The 19,067-nt window shown below is 33.4% G+C and overlaps 1 protein-coding gene across 5 annotated transcripts in view; it reads left to right on the forward strand.

The window, feature by feature from the left end:
- The window catches only part of Samuel (SAM-motif ubiquitously expressed punctatedly localized protein), a 79,057-nt gene that overhangs the window by 32,555 nt on the left and 27,435 nt on the right, over positions 1 to 19,067 (forward strand). The window contains exon 1 of one of the 5 annotated variants that reach the window (XM_088041899.1): positions 14,696 to 14,903. The exons of the other annotated variants lie outside the window; for them this stretch is intronic. Within the exon in view, the coding sequence (XP_087898025.1) occupies positions 14,858 to 14,903 (46 nt within the window). The 5' untranslated portion in view covers positions 14,696 to 14,857. Of the gene's footprint in view, positions 1 to 14,695; positions 14,904 to 19,067 lie in introns of those variants that run through there. 5 annotated transcript variants of the gene reach the window in all.

The following is a 19,067-nucleotide window of genomic DNA, read 5'->3' on the forward strand; positions in this document are numbered from 1 at the left end:
AAAAACAAAAAATCAAAAATTTTTATGAATGTAGTGGGAAATTTTTTTTGCGAAAAAATTGACTATCGAATTTTGAGTATTTGAGGCCGAATTCTAAAAGAAAAAAACGCGAGAAAAACGATAGCACAAACCGTTTCTTTTCATCTGTTCTAGTTTCAAAGATATCGAGGATTAAAAATTTGAAAAATAAAAATTAACTATTCTAAACTTTAAACGCCCACAACTCGGTTATTTGTTGTCGTACTTGGATGTTGAGCCTGGATTTGGAATCTGCATGAAATTCTGCGTGAAATGAGCCCAAATAAGGCGAGTTTTCCCCCAAAATAAGCGAGATAGCGACCGCAGAAGTCTTAGTCGTAAAATTTCAATTTTGTGCATGTTTCAAAAATTATTCAAAACCACCAAAGAAGTCAAAAATCGAAGAGAATGCCATTTGCGACTCCGTAATAGATGTAAAACTAATTAATAACAAATTGCGTCCTTGTCTTCGGTGTTCAATGGCGATGAAAGCGGAAGCGTCCCGTTCAATATAATACAAACAAGCCGTAAATGTTGAATTACGCAAAATACCAAAGATTCCCTCATCGAGAGTAAAAGTGTCCATTCTTGGCGCTTCTATTCACTTTTCCTTGTTAATTTCAATCAGATTACTTGAACTCTCAGCTTTTGAATGAAGTCTCGTTTAATCATGACGAACAAATCAATGAAAGCTGGCATTTGAGTTATTCAAAACTGAATTTGAATTGTTCATATTTCACGCAATGATAATAACGTCATGACAAGTCAAAGATACGAAGAATTCGTTTCCTAAATCGTGGAAATCCTATCCACTCATCAATTCTAACGGAGGCGATAAAAAACAGTAATATTCAAATAACAGAATAGCTTCGGATAGAAATTGTCAACATGGTGAGCATTCACACACTTAATAAACGAGCCGAAGGTTCAAAGGAAATTCGTTATTTTGATACATTTCTAGACCACCCGGTAGCTTAGATCCGCGTAACATTGATAATTACAACAATGGATGCGCTTTAATGGAACGAAACATCGAGATTTACACAAAGCGATTAAATTATTCCCATTGGAATTAAACACCCAGTAGATGGTATCGAATCGAACCAACTTAATGGTTTTCGATCGCATTAAAATATCTCGAAGACTAAATCACGCGACCGTTTATTTAATTAAAAATGGAAAAATGTCATTTTATAATTAGATAATTAATGATCTTTGACTGGCTGATAACTCCGGACGAGTCATTTTTAATCTTAATCTTTGATCGAATGATAACTGTTAATCCATCGGATTTATTGATTAATTAACAAATTGATTCGGATTCGAACTCCGAGTCGACAATTTCCCACGAATGTCACATGGAATAACTAAAATTCTCCAATAAAGACGCTCCGAGTTCGGGTCGAAAGATCACAAGATTAATAATATTAGTAAATTAGATAGTTTATGGAGATGATGCTACAGTGATTTTATTGCAATGTTTAATTGGTCCGCTTTTCACGGGAATTTATTGCAAAATTTGGTCGTTAAGGATGACAAATATTAGCACTGTATTAAATTCAGTGGTAATTTCGGCTGATTTATTGGTTTACAATTAATTTTTGGTTCATTGGTATTATAAGAGGTGAGCTTAGGAAATTAAAAGAGCAAAACACTTATTTATGGGAGAAACATAAAATCAGGAAAGTTACAATTTCCTGTGTGAAGTTGACATAAAAAAATTAAGAAATTCGTAATTATTTGTTCTCATTTGTTTCTTTATATCCTGTAAATTTCTTGTTCTTGGAATGTACGATTTTCTTTGTCTTTTATGTCATTTTGGAAAAAAATCAGGAAGTTTATGGCGTCTGGAAATAATTAAAATTTGTTATAGTACGTGTTCAGAAGCCTTTTTAATAGTTTTGAGTGTTGATAGAGGAGGACTAAGGTCTGCATAAGAAAATGGGCCGCCTAAAATTGATTCACCAATTATTCCTTTTAAGTCACTAGTTTCTTTTTAGATTCATTTTAGATTCTCTCTAATTTCAGCATTTTTATTAGATTTACTCCAACTCTTCTTATAGTTGCTCCAAATTGTCTTGAAATTTTTCTAAACATTTTTCTATGCTCTAAATTGTGCATATTTTTTGGATTTTTTAGTTCATTTTTTGGAATTTATTCTATATTCATTAAACACTATTTTTTTCTTCTCTTCTAAGTGCAATGATTGCTTTAAATTTTTTTTTTCGAATGCATTTCTATAATAGATTAACTAGCCCGAGCGGGATCCAAAATTTCGTAAAATTCTGGAATTTTGTAGAAAAGAAATATTTTATGCCTAATTAGACTTTTTTGGGCGTCGTAAAATACCCAAAACTCCAATGCAAATAACTCAGAATGCTTAATTACCTTGTTAAAATGAATTATGGTTTTTCCACTCTGCACAACTTTTTTCTTTTCTTCGCTCCAAACCAGATGCCCACCTACGTCCTCTGTTTACCTTTGATCTCATTTCTCGATAGTTTTGCCATAAATAACCGGTGATCACCAGATTAAGGAGTGCCCCTATATTAAAAACTAATCGTTTACTCTAAATTGTGCAAGCGTGATGCTTCAAAAAATTAGAAACAGTTATACCCGATATGGGACGAGCATTTTGTCTTTGTGTTTATGGTATCATCTGTTGACAGTTTGATCCCATATAACCACATCGTTATCGTAAAAAATAACTGTCAAACCCCAAAATTTCGTGGGATTAAACCTGACGAATGGAATTTGCTCTCAATTAAGTGTCATCTGTAATCCGGCAAGGATATTTGCAGGGCATAACGAATTAAACGATTTTTGTTAATGAGGTATCAGATGGCTCGGTCGTCTCGCGGTCACTCCTCTCTCCGATAGTCCAGATTCTTTCCTGCAAGATTAACCGATTCAAATTCAAATTCCGCTAGTGACACTAAAATATTCGCTTAATTTTTGACAACACTTCTATAAATACGCAGCTTTTCGAATTATATCACCAAGTAAATATTCAAAGCGGTTGTGCTTCTTCTACTTCTTCTGTTACATTTCTAACAGTTACACCATTAACGGATAATATATTGAGGCCGGTCGGATGGTGGAAAGTCGTGGAGTTTATCCGTTTTTGATCAATTATTGTAATTCGAGAGTTGTAATAAATATTAATGGGGAATTAAGACATTCATTTGCGAGATCGAGACACAAATCCAAGATCAATTAATTGACAATTCGGACGGTGACCGGTCAACAGGTGTACGATTTTTTAACAGGTGATGCAATGGAGAAGAAACAGTGCGAAGTTATAGGACATGTGGGTTTTAGTCGGGCGCTTAGGGCGCGCCCATGTGCATGCTAGAGACTATAAGTAGAAAGGTGCGTTTGGCTTTGATTGCTTTGCTTGCAGACAATTGATTTGAGGAATTAATGTTCTTTTTTTGAACAAAAAAAAGTTCATTGCAAATTTTTGTGTTTTTTTTCTAATTGATTACTTTTGAGACGTTTTTTAAGGATACCAATTTACATTTTTTAACAAGAAACACGATTTTTTTGTGTTTTGTACAAAATTTTAGAACGAATTTTAGAAGTTTTCTCTTTAGTATTTTAAAATTCCGTTAGTTTTAAAGCTAGAGCAATAAAACTTAGGGGTGTTACTATTTTTGAAGCGTTTTTTGAGTGTACCAAATTACAGAATTTTTGAACAAGAAACAGGATTTTTTAGAATTTTTTAAATTTTAAGTCAAGCTTAAAATTCCAAGTTTTCACTTTATTTCCAAAATTTCGTTAGTTTTAGAGCTAGAACTACGAAACTTGGAGGTGTTACTTCTTTTAAAATGTTTTTTGAGTGTACCAAATTACAGAATTTTAAAGCAAGAAACAGAGATTTTTAGAATTTTTAAATTTTAGGTCAAGCTCAAAATGCCAAATTTTCTCTTTATTTTCGAAATTTTGGTAGTTTTAGAGCTAGAACTATGAAACTTGGAGGTGTTACTACGTTAGACACGTTTTTCGAGTGTACCAAATTACAGAATTTTTGAACAAGAAATAGGAATTTTTAGAATTTTTTTAATTTTAGGTCAAGCCCAAAATTCCAAGTTTTTCCTTTATTTCAAAAATTCCGTTAGTTTTAGAGCTAGAAATACGAAACTTGGAGGTGTTACTACTTTTAAAATGTTTTTTGAGTGTACCAAATTATAAAAATTTAGAGCAAGAAACAGAGATTTTTAGAATTTTTAAATTTTAAGGTCAAGCTCAAAATGCCAAATTCTCTGTTTATTTTCGAAATTCCGTTAGTTTTAGAGCTAGAACTATGAAACTTGGAAATATTAGTACTTCTGAAACGGTTTTTGAGTGTACTAAAATACAAAATTTTAGAAGAAGAAACAGGAATTTTTAGAATTTTTAAATTTTAGCTCAGAATTCTAAGTTTTCTCGTTATGTTCAAAATTCCGTTAGTTTTAAAGCTAGAACTATGAAACTTGGTGGTATTACTACTTTTGAAACGTTTCTTGAGTGTACCAATTTACAGAATTTTGAAACAAAAAAACAGAAATTTTTAGAATTTTTTGCCTTTAATCTGATCTCAAAATTTCAATTATTTTTTTTTAATTCTTTAATAATGGTAGTTTTAACGCTAAAACTATGAAACTTATGGGACTTGTTACTTTTGAGACGTTTTTTAAGTGAGTCAAACTACAGAACTTTAAAACAAAGAACAGAAATTTTTAGAATTTGTTGTTATTTTAGGTCGAACTCAAATTTCCAAATTTTTCTTTTATTTTCAAAATTTCGTTAGTTTTAGAGATGTAACTCTAAATTGAGTTGTATTGAGACGTTCTTTGAGTGTACTAAATTACAGAATTTAGGAACAAGAAACGGGATTTTTTGTCTTTAGGTTGTTTCAAAATTTTAATTTTTTTTGCAGTTTCGTAATTTTGCCAGTTTTTACGCTAGATATATGAAACTTGTAGTTTTTATTACTTTTGAGATGTTTTTTAAGTGCGCCAATTTACAAAATTTTGAACAAAAAATTCGAATTTTTTGAATATTTTAATTTTTTTTTTCATTTCTCAAGTTTTGTTAGTTTTAGAGCTAAAATAATGAGACTAGCAGGTGTTACCATTTATTAAGATACTTTTTAGAAGAGAAATGATCAAGAATTCTTTTCCAAACTTCCAAAATTTTCTATAGAGTTCTAAAGAAGAAGTGTTACGTTGTAAGACGATATATGTATTAAAAAAATTCTTTGCTCTGCAGTAAATGTTTCTGGTGTTTAGTTCCAACAGAAAAAGCAGTTAGTTGGCAGACATGCCTCTCATGATTATCATCATAATAACTCGTCAAAGAGTTGACAGGAGCATTTGCAGAACAGAAGCATTTCCTTCGCCAGCGCTCATTGCTGAAAGGTTCCAGTACATGCCTCTTGCGATCTCTCGTAATTAAAAGTTCCTGTTGGACCATAACGATAGTGATTACTTCTTTTTCGCGCACGCCACAAAGCCAACTTTTCCTCGCAAGTATGAATTACCTTATCAAAACAATCTCGTTGCACCCCTCCCGGCTACCCGAAGACATAATTACGCGAGTAGATGGCGTGAGACGTGTTATCATCGAATATTGGCTATTACTGTTTAATAAAAGCAAAATAGTTGTGTTGCTGTTAGTTACGCAGGTCACCGGAAGCGGGGCATTATCTAGCGCGGTCACGCTGCCCACTGTCGAGGACTGCGACTGCTGCGAACACCGCCTCTGGTCAACCGACAACCGGTGTGCGGCCTCGCTTCTTTTTAGTAGTCAGCAACTGCGACCACAGGATGCTGTCCGGACACTCTTCTGCAACGGATGGTCGAAGACACTCAGCTAACCACTAATTACTTACATGTTCTCAACAGGAAGGTCATCAACTGGGTTCTTGCACTGCATCACGGGAGTTATGACGACTTTTTGCTCTGATAACTAAACTGCAACTAAATATCGTCGTAACTGTATAAGGACACAAAGCTGCAAAAGAATCCTGACCTTTTCCCTCGAGTGCACGCCCAACTAAAAAAACTTCTTTTCATCGGGTCGCAGTCCGCCCCTGCGCGGGCTTCCTGTGTGGGCACCGGAGAAGGCGCGGGGTCCGGAGTCTGTGACCCGGGGACATCTCCTAATTGGCGGCCCAACCTGTTATATTATCAAGAATCTGGACCAGAACAGTTCGATGAGACTCGATGGCCTCCGAAATAACCTCTGTACTTTACAACGTTCTCCGACTTTTAATGGAGATCCATTAAAAGATGACCTGGCTCAGACCATTTCGCGTTTTAAAAATAAATTGAGCGGTTTTGGACCGTGGAGACAGCTCGATGCGATAACCCCTCTCTTTTTGTAAAAGTTCAATTTTCGTTTTTCTCTCTCGACTTATCTTTGTAATTATTTTCGTTTGTGAGATTTTTTATTATGAGTCGGCATTCCTGCTGAGTGTATTCTTTATTTCCGAGTCGAAACAACTTTCGGGAGGTCGCTCAAAAGGCATTTTTTCGATCAACTGATACGAGCTTGTCAATAAAAGTTTTATTGCAAGATGGAATTTAATTGAGGAATCTGAAAAAACTAATTTTTTATTTGATATAGTGCTATTTGGAAACGTAAAAGCAGGTTAAATAAACGGAGTGTGTTATTTTGTAATTTATGACAGTTATGTGAATTATTACTTTCAAGTTGTTAAGAAGGTGGAGAACAACCAATAAATATTAGTTATTATGCAACATTGAGGTGAAAACTAAAGCAAAAAATGCTACTACTTGTAAAAATGTCATTGCTGTTATGTTCGGACTCAGATGAGTTATAACCACGGTTTTATTTATGGATCATAGAATTCTTGCGTAGAAGAGTTACTTCATTTTTACTGCTGTTTTTATACCTTTTTACATAATTTGTCAGACGTGCTTAGGCTTCAAAGGTAACAAGCATCCTAAGACCAATTTTGGGCTCAAAGGATCATTTTTTTTTAAATAGACTTTTTATAAAAAAATATAAGATTGTAGTTGGCAGTGAAAACAAGTCAAAATGTGTCGTCTTTTGGTAAGAAACGTCACCTGTCAAAGTTTGACAGTGTTGACAGTCAAACCTACTCTTATTGCATGCTTTTGTTGAAATAACTGGATCAAAGCCTTGGTCCGATTTCGTCAATTTGAAATCAGAAATTTTTCTTTCCAACTCTCTACTTTCGTCTTTAATCTTTAATTACAAGTTTTAATCTTAAAATTTGACCGTATAAAACTGGTCACCTTCTGACGTAGGCAAGTGGCAAATTGCGGTTTTGGTTCAAGTCTTGTTTTCCAGAGCACACTAAATTATGAAAGAAAGATTATGAAATTAAAAAAAAATTGAATCGAACTAATTAAAGTAAGAAGCTAAAATCCAACAAAATGGAAACTTTGGAAATGAAAATCTGAAAGACCAAGATCTACGAACGCGGAGAAAAAATTTAAATAAACTGAGATAATATTATTATATGTATATGTATACTAAAAAATTCAAAATTTTATAATCTAGGGAAAAAGGTTTGTTGAGGTTTGTTGAGTAAAAAATGAGAATCCAAAATTTTGAAAAAATGAACAATAAAGAATCTAAGGATTTTCAATCTGAAAGTAAATAAGGGCTGATATGAAGAAATTTTTAGATATTCATAAGTGACACTTATCCTGAAGAGCTAAAGTTGGTGAGCTTGTAATCAAAAACATGGTATTTAACTCCTAAAACAAAAATTTCTAAAAAAAAACCTTTCATCTAAATTACTGTAAATTGGGTGCTTTAGTAGGCCTGACAAGAGTAGCAACTTTCATAATTTTCATGCTTGTAATACCAAAAATGAAGGAAATACAGGGGGTAAAAAAAATGGTTCCACTGAATTGAAGCGTCTGTTCTTGAGTTTACTGTTTTCTATCACTGAAGTAAATGGTTTATTTCGAATTGGGTCAAACAGTTAGGCAACAAATCCGTGGCTCTATTTTTTTCTCGTGCGATTTTGTTATCATGTTCATCGAATGAATTTATTCTTTTTTTGTGCATAATATTGTTAGCTTAGCAATCTGCCCAATCAACAACAGTGTTTTGGACATCCAACGAATGAATGCAAAGTTACGACTGAGCTGGGGGTTTTTTGTTATAAAAACTGCTAAAAAAAAAACTTGATAAAGAAAATGCGAGCCAATCAATGAGCCTTTTTTTGTTTTATTCTGATTTCAATCACATTCTCCATTTTATGTGGGGAATTTGTGGATTTTTAAATAAAAATGTTTGTAACACCACAAATTAAGGAATTACAGGGTGTTGAAAAAATGCCAACTTTTTTATAGCCGTCAAAGTAATAGCTATTTGTGTACCAAGGCCAAAAAGTGGTTCTTTTTTGGCCGTGATACACACAAGATTTTTTAGGCGACATCATTAAATTTACTAATTAATTAATTTTTACTTATGCTTTATTGATTTAATTATTTATAACAACTGAACAATTGGAATTATTTATGAATTCTTTAGAAAAGTTCATATTTTTTTTATTTACATTTGCAGTTTCGGCATGTGTAGCTTCACAATTTGTATGAATTAGGTTTGATGTGCTTTTTGATGTTGTTGCGACAGCACTGCTATCCATGTTCATTTTCAATATATCAATACGTCTTTGATGCACTTTACAGCAGTTTGTCGATTTGATTTTACCCAAATAATTACAAAATTGAGGGTAATATCGGTATCTTGATGTAATATGCAAAACTATGTATAGATGGCGCCACCATAGATCGGCCGAAAATGTTTGCGGCCAGAAAAGACTCACTTTTAGGCCGCTTTTAAGGCCTAAAAATTGTATTTTTAGTTTAAGTCGCCTAAAAAATTTTTTTTTATTAATCACCATGTTCCTTGGATTTTAACGAAACTTTTCACAAATGTTGCCTAGAACTTCAGTAGTAATACGCAAAAATTATAAATCGATGTACTGTACAGGTTTTGAAAAAATCGTATGTAAAATTGTCAAAAAAGGGTCTGGGATAATTTCAATTTTCCTCTTTATAGTTTAATTTTAAGTAAAATCATGCGCAAAAAATGCCTGGACAATTGACACATCCGATTTACAAAATTCATTTTGACCGCTAAGTTTTTCAAAAAATCTAAAAAATGTGCGAACTGAGCCCAAACTGCAAAGCTCAGTTCCATACGTTTACACCTCTCGGTCTGTTCACACGTTTTTTAAATTTTTTAAATAACCAAGCGCTCAAAATGAATTTTGTGAATTGGGTGTACTTCTCCAATGTCTATAGTAAACCCAGTTGACATACACCTAGTAAATTTTATGGCCACATTATGAGAGAACCGGGCAGTCTAATCCTTGCGGTTGGGGACCATAAAAATAGACGTACGCCTATTCAACCATCGATCAACCCTCTATCTAGACATTTGTCGGCTGCAGTTTACAACATCCAGTTTTATTTCTAAGGGTGGTTTGACTTAAGCCATAAAATGTTTACTAGGTATATGTCAACTGAGTTTACTATCGTGTGATTCATTAAATTTCTTCTTGTTCGATAACTAGCAAATCTCGCAAATATTAAGTCGAAACTACTGTAATGGTGTTAGTTACGACATGATTTTTTTTCTCAAAGCCAACTGCGAATGGAAATTTAATGAATCACACAATATAAACATTCTTTAGGTATAATTTTCCTTAAAATTGATCAGATTATTACGGAGAAAATTTTTGTTTTCCGAGGGAGTTTTTGGTAAACTTTACGTACAATTGTCTCAAAAATTGTGACGTAGATCGATTTAAAATTTCAGTTTATTGATTACCTTTTTTAAGAGTATTTTTGCAAAAATTAATCAAATTATCTTAGAACATGAAAATCTGTAACTTTGAAAAGAAGGATAAAAATAAATTTTAGAAACTAGAGACTTGGAGAAATTTGTGCTTGTTTTCTTCCTACCTTTTTCTTGATTCTTCCGAATTCAGGTAATTAAGTTCGAGATAAAAATGTATCTTGTAAATCAGCAAAATACTGCGAGACTTTTATGTTTACTCGGTAAATCTAGCTCCTCTATAATCGGATCAGATGTCGTTTCTACACTCTTATGCTAATCAATTTCACCTTTTCTCCCACTTATAGAGATATTTCCCGTCCACGAACGCCGAATATGTAAAGTATTCGACACATACCGAATTATTTATTACACGTACGCCAGTGTTAATTCACGGAATTATTCAAATCGCTTATAGAAAAAACAAATTCCACTTATTATTATTCTCGAGAAACAGACAAGAACATCTATTTAATTGTCAAAACATTACAAATAAAGCCATTTGGAAACAATCCGAATTTTTCACGACATTTTTCTATGACGCGACTATTGTCCCATAATAATTTATACCGCGAGAATTTATTGGGCGTCATGGTATGTACCCAACCCCGACATTCACTGACTAATTAGTACCATTGGGATTAAAAGGTCGAAAGATCGAGTGGGACACAGCAGGAACTGGCTTTGTTTTTTGATATAGAGTAACGGGAGATGTTCCGGATTTGTTGTGATAAACGACGGACGACCATGGTACCATATGGGTGCAATTTGTTTCAGACAGTACCCATCAAACTCGAATTGTACCAATGCAGTCGCTAATTTTAAATTAAAATCTGGAATTCTTGCGGGAAAAGCGAGATAAGTGTTGAGATTACGTTTTTATAGTTAAGAATCTCATTTATGTCATTAGACGCTTATAAATTATGAGTACTTAACCAGATAACATCTCAACATAACTTATATAGTCCCGAAAGTCTCCAGAATCCAGAAGTGGGAATAACCATAAACTAAATCATGCGCTATAAATCACTAAAATATGCTCGAGGTGTTATTATTCTCCCGTGTTGCCGTGGCTATTGACCGAACACATTATTAAACATGGCAACGCGGCAAATGAGATTTTTTTGATTTATTGTGAGTAATTTAGTTTACGACTTGTTTGTCAAATGACAATACTCCCACAGACGAGCTTCTTCTGCTAATGTGACTTTGGTTTATGGACCACTCGAGGCGACACACGACTGGACAAAAGTACCAAAGCTTTCAAAAACGAAAAAAAGAAAAAATCGTGTTTTTTACACAGATCATAATCACTACAATTACAAAGCCGTAAAAAAAGTTGACGTCATTCTGTGTGGTAACGAGGAAAATCCGATTCGAGTCTTTTTGTGTCTTCAGTGTAAATTTTGTCTTCTTTGTATGTCTGCGCGGGTATGCTAATCGGTGTCAAAACAAACTTGGCTGAAAAATGAGAGGGCATTAATCAGAGTGCAAAGAAATCTGCATTTTGTCCTCCATAAGACCATCAAAATAAAGATTTTTTCTAAAATTTCGAAATTCTTCTTTAGACTAACTGTTGTTGGACGCTTCCTCGCTCGCCTGGAGACATCGGCGGCACCTTTCCGATAAATTAAAAACTCATTTAAACAAGCCATAATCTCAATAAGTCGTAGAATTCGAATGAATCAAACCAACCAGAAAAACGTTTTAAGTGCGGATTGCGCTTAAAATGTTAGAGACTCGCTAACTTTCATCTGATCGTGGCTCGAACATTTAAAATAAATTAGACTTATGCAAACTCAGATCAAATCTGTGACTTTTGGAAATGTGGGGTCGCGACACCTTTTAGGATTTCATGGCCTGCTTGACGCAAAGGCGAGCAGGTGGAACAGGTCGATGGATTGAACACTTTCATTTAAGAAGTGTCGAAAGTGGAGCAAATGACTGATATTGATTTGAAGTGCTCAGAGGCGGATATGTGAATTTTTTTGACTTTGTGTGACAGTTTGGCGTGTGTGTGTCAATTTTAAGCACGAGCAACTGATTACAGACATAAAAGCGGCGGAATAATAGCCAAGTTTATAGAGTCTTTTATTGTTAGCCACACCTACTCTTAATAAATTTACTCATCACTTTGTGCATCTCATTAAAATCAATTTTTCGCGGTGTGAATATCGCAGACTTTGAAGGTCATTTGTTAGGTGGAAAGATATTTGTTTCTGAAAGACACATCGCAATTTATACATGCGACAATAAACAAATGGAAATTGTTTTACACGGCTATTATCAAATGAAGATTGGAATTCACTTCGCGATAAACAAATGTCGCTCTGAATTGTGTTTATTTACATTCATATTTTATTTGAGTGTTTTCAACGTCAAATGCCTTGTCTTCAGATCTTTTGAACATTTTTGGCTCAATCAGGTTTTTAAAAATTAAATTTGGAGACTGTGATCAGATCTTCAGATTTTCAGCTCTTTTTTTTCTAAATTATTAACTTTTAGCACATTTGCAATTTCTTTCGTGTGATTAATTAAATTTTTTGTTCGCAGTTGGTTTGGAGAAATAATTTGATGTAACTAAGCCCACCGCAATAGTTTGGACGTATGAAAATATATGAGAGATTTCTAATTAATACTTGAGACTGTTTTCGACCAAGAACCAAACATGTGTTCAAAATACATTGCCTGTCTAGAATTCTAAAAATAATATCCTTTCGAATTCAAAATTTTAGGCGTAAAGTTCCTAGAATTCAAATAGGATCACAATTTGAGCGTCCCTTTCATTTTTAGTTCTTAAATTTTTCGATTCTAAAGATACCAATTTTGATATTTCAGGCTATTATCAATCACAATATATTATAATTATAAATTTACCAACACTTCATGAATTTGTAGAATCTTTAAATTAAATTTTCTTAAACTAAGATCCGAGATTCTAAAGATGTTGATCGTTTGAGTATTAGTGTTTTTTTTTCAGTTGAACAGATTTTCGCGTATAAACTGAAAAATATTGAAAATTCAATTTGAAGCCCGACAACAATTGTGACTTCCTGTATTTTAGGCTTTCAGGAGCAAATTGAGTATAAAACACTCTACCAGATTTACATTTTTGTATTCTTAAATTTTAATTTTGCAGGTTCTAACTCTGCATTTTGTGAATTTGAAAAATCAATTTGAGGACTGAAAAAAACTTTTAATTAAAATCAAAATTGTAAAATTTTTATGTTCTAGACTTTTTATAGCGTTTAATCTTTCAGAAACAAATAATAAAATCTCCATTTATCAAATCTTTGGCTTCTATGTATTATATAATATGATTTTTTCTGCTTCTAAAATTATAAAACTTTAAAATGTTCAATTCGTGGAGTCAAAAAATATATTTACCAGAATAATATTTTTAGCATGAAATCAATTCATTTTTAAGATTCTTGGGTTATAAATTCCGAATTCTATAGTTCCAAAATTTCAAATTATTACGATTCAATTAGCTTCAAATCATTATCAATTTATCAGATGTTTATGAATTTACGAAATGTTTAAATTAAATTCTTTGATTCTAAAATGTTGATTTGACATTTTGAGTATTCTCTTTTCAGTGTCTTAGATTTAGTTCCAGAAAGTGATTTGTTTTCAATTATTATTTATTATTTCAATGTGATTTAAATATAATCTGAAGCCTGAAAAAAGTATCATCAAATTTTGATTTTGACAATTATAGCTCTTCAATTTTTGAATTTAAAAAATCAAATTAATTACTGTTAGACTTTTTACTCTTTTCGGTTCTTGTTTTTTTTTAATCTTTCAGATACAAATTGTTTCAATTTGTCAAAATTTTGGTTTCTAGTTTTTATGATTATTCTCTAATTTGAAATTCTCTGGTTGTAGAATTATAAATTTTTCGAATATTAAATTCGCGCAATGAAAAAAAATGATAATATTTTTAGGATTAGTTCTTATGTTCTAAATTTACAGCTCTAAAGTTCTAAAGGATCTGCACTCAAATTTTTTAGTTTTATAAGCACGCTGAAATCTTTTTCACTCTCAGATTCTTGTTGATTTCTTTAGTACAAGCTATAGGTTACTAAAAATTAATTTTTTTTAAAGTCATGTTTAAAAATAACAAATTAGGACTAACTAGAAAGGCAAAGATTGGCAGTGCTGAAACCCTTCTTATTTCGGTACTACGAAACAGTATGAGATGGTACTACATACATATGTATATTTTTAAAGAGCTCGATATTAAAAAAGTCGCTAATTTATAAGTAATGGAGTTGAATAAATTTCCATCATAAAATGAATGTCTCCCATCATGTGATTGATCTTCCTTCTTTTTGCTTCAATTCCTCATCTCGTTCCTCCCAAGAAGTAGAATTGAAAACCGCCTGTGGTTTTCTATCGTCACTTCTCTTAACTTATACCTTCAACTCTTTTTATCTCTTGAGGTGCACTAGTTTTTTCTCTTTTTAACTTCCATGTACCTGTTTTGTTGACCAATAAGCTACTGTCGTCTTTCATTTCACTCCAACATGTTTGTTTTTCGTGTTGAACCGTCTCGCTTCGCGACTTTGTCGAAACCTCAGAGGTTGGCAGGTAAGGTCATCCTGTTACCTCTATTTATACAGGGTGTTTTTGGCACACTATAGGGACCATCAGGCAATTGGGTGGTGGGAGGATTCGGGTGTTGTCACCGTGGCGATTCCGCCTCCTACTGGTCTCTATAGTGAATGACAGCGCGGTGAGTGGTGGCGACCGATTCCAAAGCAGAGCACTCTTGATCAGTGCGCGCCTTGCCGACCTGCCGAGGCCGTCCATGGCCAACTATCTCACCTGACTTGCACCTGCCGTGGTCACAAGATCGTAGAGTGCCGCGCTGTGATAGATTGTGACCCTTGTGATTTGTTGTGGTGACATTTTCATTTTTTTTTAAGTGACATGTGGTAGTACTGACTGTGATATCAGTGTTTGTTGTGTTGTGAAATGTGGCTGTAAAGACAGCTAGTACAGGATGGATACTGAAAGTCCAGTCATTTGGCCCTCTTGGTGCTACTCAGGTTAGAGCTAAATTTTATTCGCGGAAGTACTAAAACACAAGGCGGTACCACATTTGTTTCTTTCGTTTTATTGACCATGAACGAGTACCTGTTGACTGCGCAAACATCATTTTCAAATCTACGTATTTGGAAGATGGGAATTAAAGGTACTTAACACTTGCTCACGTTTCTTTTCGTTTAACTAGATCGAAAAAACGATTCTAAAATCGTAGAAAGTTCGAACTTTGGCTGATTGTTACCACATGTGTCACTCGATTGTAGAAATCTGATTGATAATTACCCATTAAAGTACCATTTTAATTAAAAATTTCTTCAACAACTGTCGAAGCTGTCTGAACAATTAAAACTAACAGTCAAAGAATTACATCTTCTAAGTTGTTTATGCCATTTTGTTCATTTCCTTTATTTTTATAATTTATTTATAGATCTATAAAAACATCATTTCAACAACAACCGAGTCTTTTATTTTTCACCATACCGCCCAACCAACCAATCAAAGAACAATTGACGTCATCCTCCGCGCACAATAAATTCAAATTGTTAAATTTTGATATGTAAATTCCTCAATCTCAGTCCGCCCAAATTAACTAATTAATCCCGACGGTGGTCCTGATAATCTCATCTAAACGATAATCTAAATCCCATTGAGACCATTTAGAAATTCTTCCAAAACCGCCACGAAGGAATGTCCCAAAAAACAATTCGTGACGCAACACACGTGTTGAGAAACTCTAATTACATAAAGTCGAAAGAAACTTTTCTAGCAATTTTACGGTGTCAATATAATGGGCGTTTGTTGGTGTGACAGGTACAAAAACAAACTGGGAGGTCAAACTTTCCCGAAATTTCACAAAGAGTTTATGGGGGATGGCAATAAAGCGGGAAAAAATGACAGAGGTTTCGTGGCGGCATTGTAAAAGTAAGGTCTTCATCTTGGGTTTATGGTGGTTGGAAAAGTAAAAAATCCTCGAAGGTGTAATCGGAGAGTTAATTGAGTTGTTGGCTTACAAAGACGCCGAATTTTGGCACACTCCTGAAATCCGAAAACAGTAAATATTAATTTCATTCATAATTATGACGAGTGTGTTGAAAAGTACACAAGAGTCTCCAACTGGGAAGATTCGTCATAACATTTATTTTAATGAATTTATTCACTGGTAATTAATAAAATTGGGAAAGAATGGAATTCGACAATAGCAAAGTTCAAATTACGGAATTGTGTAAACTGAACGAAACCGGTCCTTTGACTTGACGCTCTATTTCTATTAGAGATATTTTGAAATCATCATCGTAAAAATATTCCGTTAATTGTAAGGTGGATTCTACTTATTCCATAAATTTGCATAAATAAACGAAGATTGTTTGGATAATTGAAGGTCGAGATTTGATTGGAAATAACTTTGGTGGAGAACGGCTTTTTGTGTGAATTATTACAGAGATTGAGTGTGGATTTATGCAAAAGACTGAGATTCGCGAATTTGCAATGGTTTCCGCTCATTGAAAGACGCTGAAAGAAGAGATTTAGACGTAGATTCTCTTTTACATTGTAAAGCTTATTTTCAATATTTTTAGCCAGTTTTTTAATTTTCAAATTTCAAAATAATTCTTTTTTATATTCTCGCGGTTTAGATTCTTTTGATAAACTAATAATCTGCATAGAATGCGAAGAACTCAGACTGGCAAGGGGGAATTAGTTTCCCTCAATGATTCTAATTCGGCTCTTGCATTTTTATTAAATTATACCATCTGTAAGCTAAAATCTTAAAGCTTTTTTCTGATTTTTCTCAAATTTTGTTGAACGTTGGTTTTTCAATTTTGACCATTCAGATTCAATGAAGCAAGAAATTTAACAATTTTTAACAAGTTGCAGTTTTGACGTAATATTTTCTAATCCAGCTCTGCAATTTCAATGATAGTTCTTTTTGCAACTAGAAGCAAAACTGCGTTATTATATCACTAGACGAAGCAAAACCAAGATGGGCAACACGTCCTTTGAAAAAAAGGTTGTTTTGTCTCGTGTTCCACACAAGTTTTTTTCTAATTTGATATTTATAACGCATTCAGATTAAGATTGACAATTTCTTTTTATATTTTGTCGGATTTTTAAAACTAGTGGCAAAAAGTAGCACTATTTTATCAATAGACGAACATTTTGTCACTAGTGAAATTTAATGAGTTACTTTGTAGGCGCATTCGATGATAATCCGACCCTTGCATTTCTATTAAAATTATGCCATCTGAAAGCCAAAATCTTGAGGTATTTTTTTTATTTCTCTCCAATTTTCTTGTACGTTGGCCTCCTAGTTTTGACCATTCAAATTCATTGGAACGAGAAATTTAACAATTTTGAATGAGTTGCAGTTTGGGCGGAATATTTTCTAATCCAGCCCTTCAATTTTAAAGGTAGCTAAATCACGTTAAAGTAAAAGATTTAAAGCACTTCTCTGATTTTTTTCAGATTTTTCCAAGCACTATTTTTTCCGGTTATGGCCTCTGAAAGTCACTTTTGCTAAAAATGGCAAGACGTATGAAAAATTTTAATTCCAATAGAAAATATAGCAGCCGAGAATCTAAATAAATGAGCACTTGAGAATCTAAAACTTTCAGAGCACAAAATCAGATCTAATGATGTAAGAACTCAAAATATGATTCGGTATTAAAGCTTTAAAAACCTCTGAAAATCTAAGTAAACTGAAAATTAAAGAACCTGAGAACCTGAGGATAAATCTAAATTTATCTAATTTAAAAAACTAAAAAAGAGCCAAAAATGAATATTTAAAGTGGCATCGTTTTTATCTTCGAATATTTTAACCTGAATTTTGTTAATATGAAAGCACAAAGCTCCACGTTTTCCGATTTCCAAAATACTCAAAATTTTAAAAGCCTAAAAATCGGAGGATCAGTAAATTTATAAAATAAGGTGCTGAATATGCAAAACAGAAAATTTTGAGAAAAAAAACTGTCAATTTTGTTTAACGAGAACTTAAAATTTTTGGGGAACTAGTGGTTTCAATGTGATCATCATTATTTTAGAGGACTCTAAAACCATTTTTTTGAGAAAATTTCTAGTTTTTCGTTTAATTTAGCATCAAATATTTGAAGTTCCATCCGGCAGACAACTCTATACGGTCATAAAATAAATTAAACGCGGAAACATCCAAGAAATGACTAGTTTCATTTGAAAATATTAAGATATATTGAGACGAAATGTGCACAACATAAAATAGAAAGTACCAATTTTCTGGTGAATCGATACTTCATGGTTATTACCACTCAATTTTCGCATTGCATTGTACCACAAACCTAAGTCTCAATCAGAGAATAAAATCTCTTTGACCTTTTTATTTGCTTATTGTTCCTGGTAAAGGATCCTCGACGTCATAGTAACACGCATCGCGACATCACACACAATACATAACAATTAAAGAGCGATGAATCGTGATTAATAAACATGCACAAAAAGTGATTTCTTTAATGGTCGTGTTGGCGCGGAATTCCTCCGGTTAATTGTTATAATGAACCGTCATTATTATAATTTTGAGTCATTGGACTTGGGGGAAAATCTCCGATTTGTGGGGGCTTAAGGGGGCACGCCGCTGTCCATCTGTCAACTGAACGTTGTTTGTTTAACAGTAAAGTGGAAGTTATTGTCCGAGCTGAAAAGTGTTTGGTAAATGCAGCAGTTGCAGGCACGCAACGAGATATTCAAATTAAGCTCGAGACATTTATTGGGAGAAATATTCGATACAATTTTATACTCTATGGCTTTTTTACGGCCGACTTTCTACATATCGAAATAATAAACGTCTTCGGGACAACTTAATACCGCCGATTTTTATGTCTGCTATAAACACGATTTGTAATATAAATCCACGACCATTTTGTTGCAAAGTCCAATTATTGTAGATTTATTCCAGAAAACGCTCTTTCAATGACGTTTATTTGAAATTGTCACGGATTGTGAAGATGTGTGCTTCTGAATGCATTTTTTCCCAACAGGATTGTGCACCATCATCCTTAGGCAATATCGTATAACAAAACGTTTGATTGCGAAATGATCGCTCTGACCCCGACAGTGACGCACGATCTTCCAAATGGAAAATGGAACTTCTTCAGTGGCCGACCACGAAACCATTCCCACGCAAAAAACACAAAATCGATACA

This window comes from Gnatocerus cornutus, chromosome 7 (assembly GCF_029298725.1).
Source record: "Gnatocerus cornutus isolate USDA-ARS CGAHR chromosome 7, icGnaCorn1.1, whole genome shotgun sequence".
Classification (NCBI taxonomy): Eukaryota; Metazoa; Arthropoda; class Insecta; order Coleoptera; family Tenebrionidae; genus Gnatocerus; species Gnatocerus cornutus.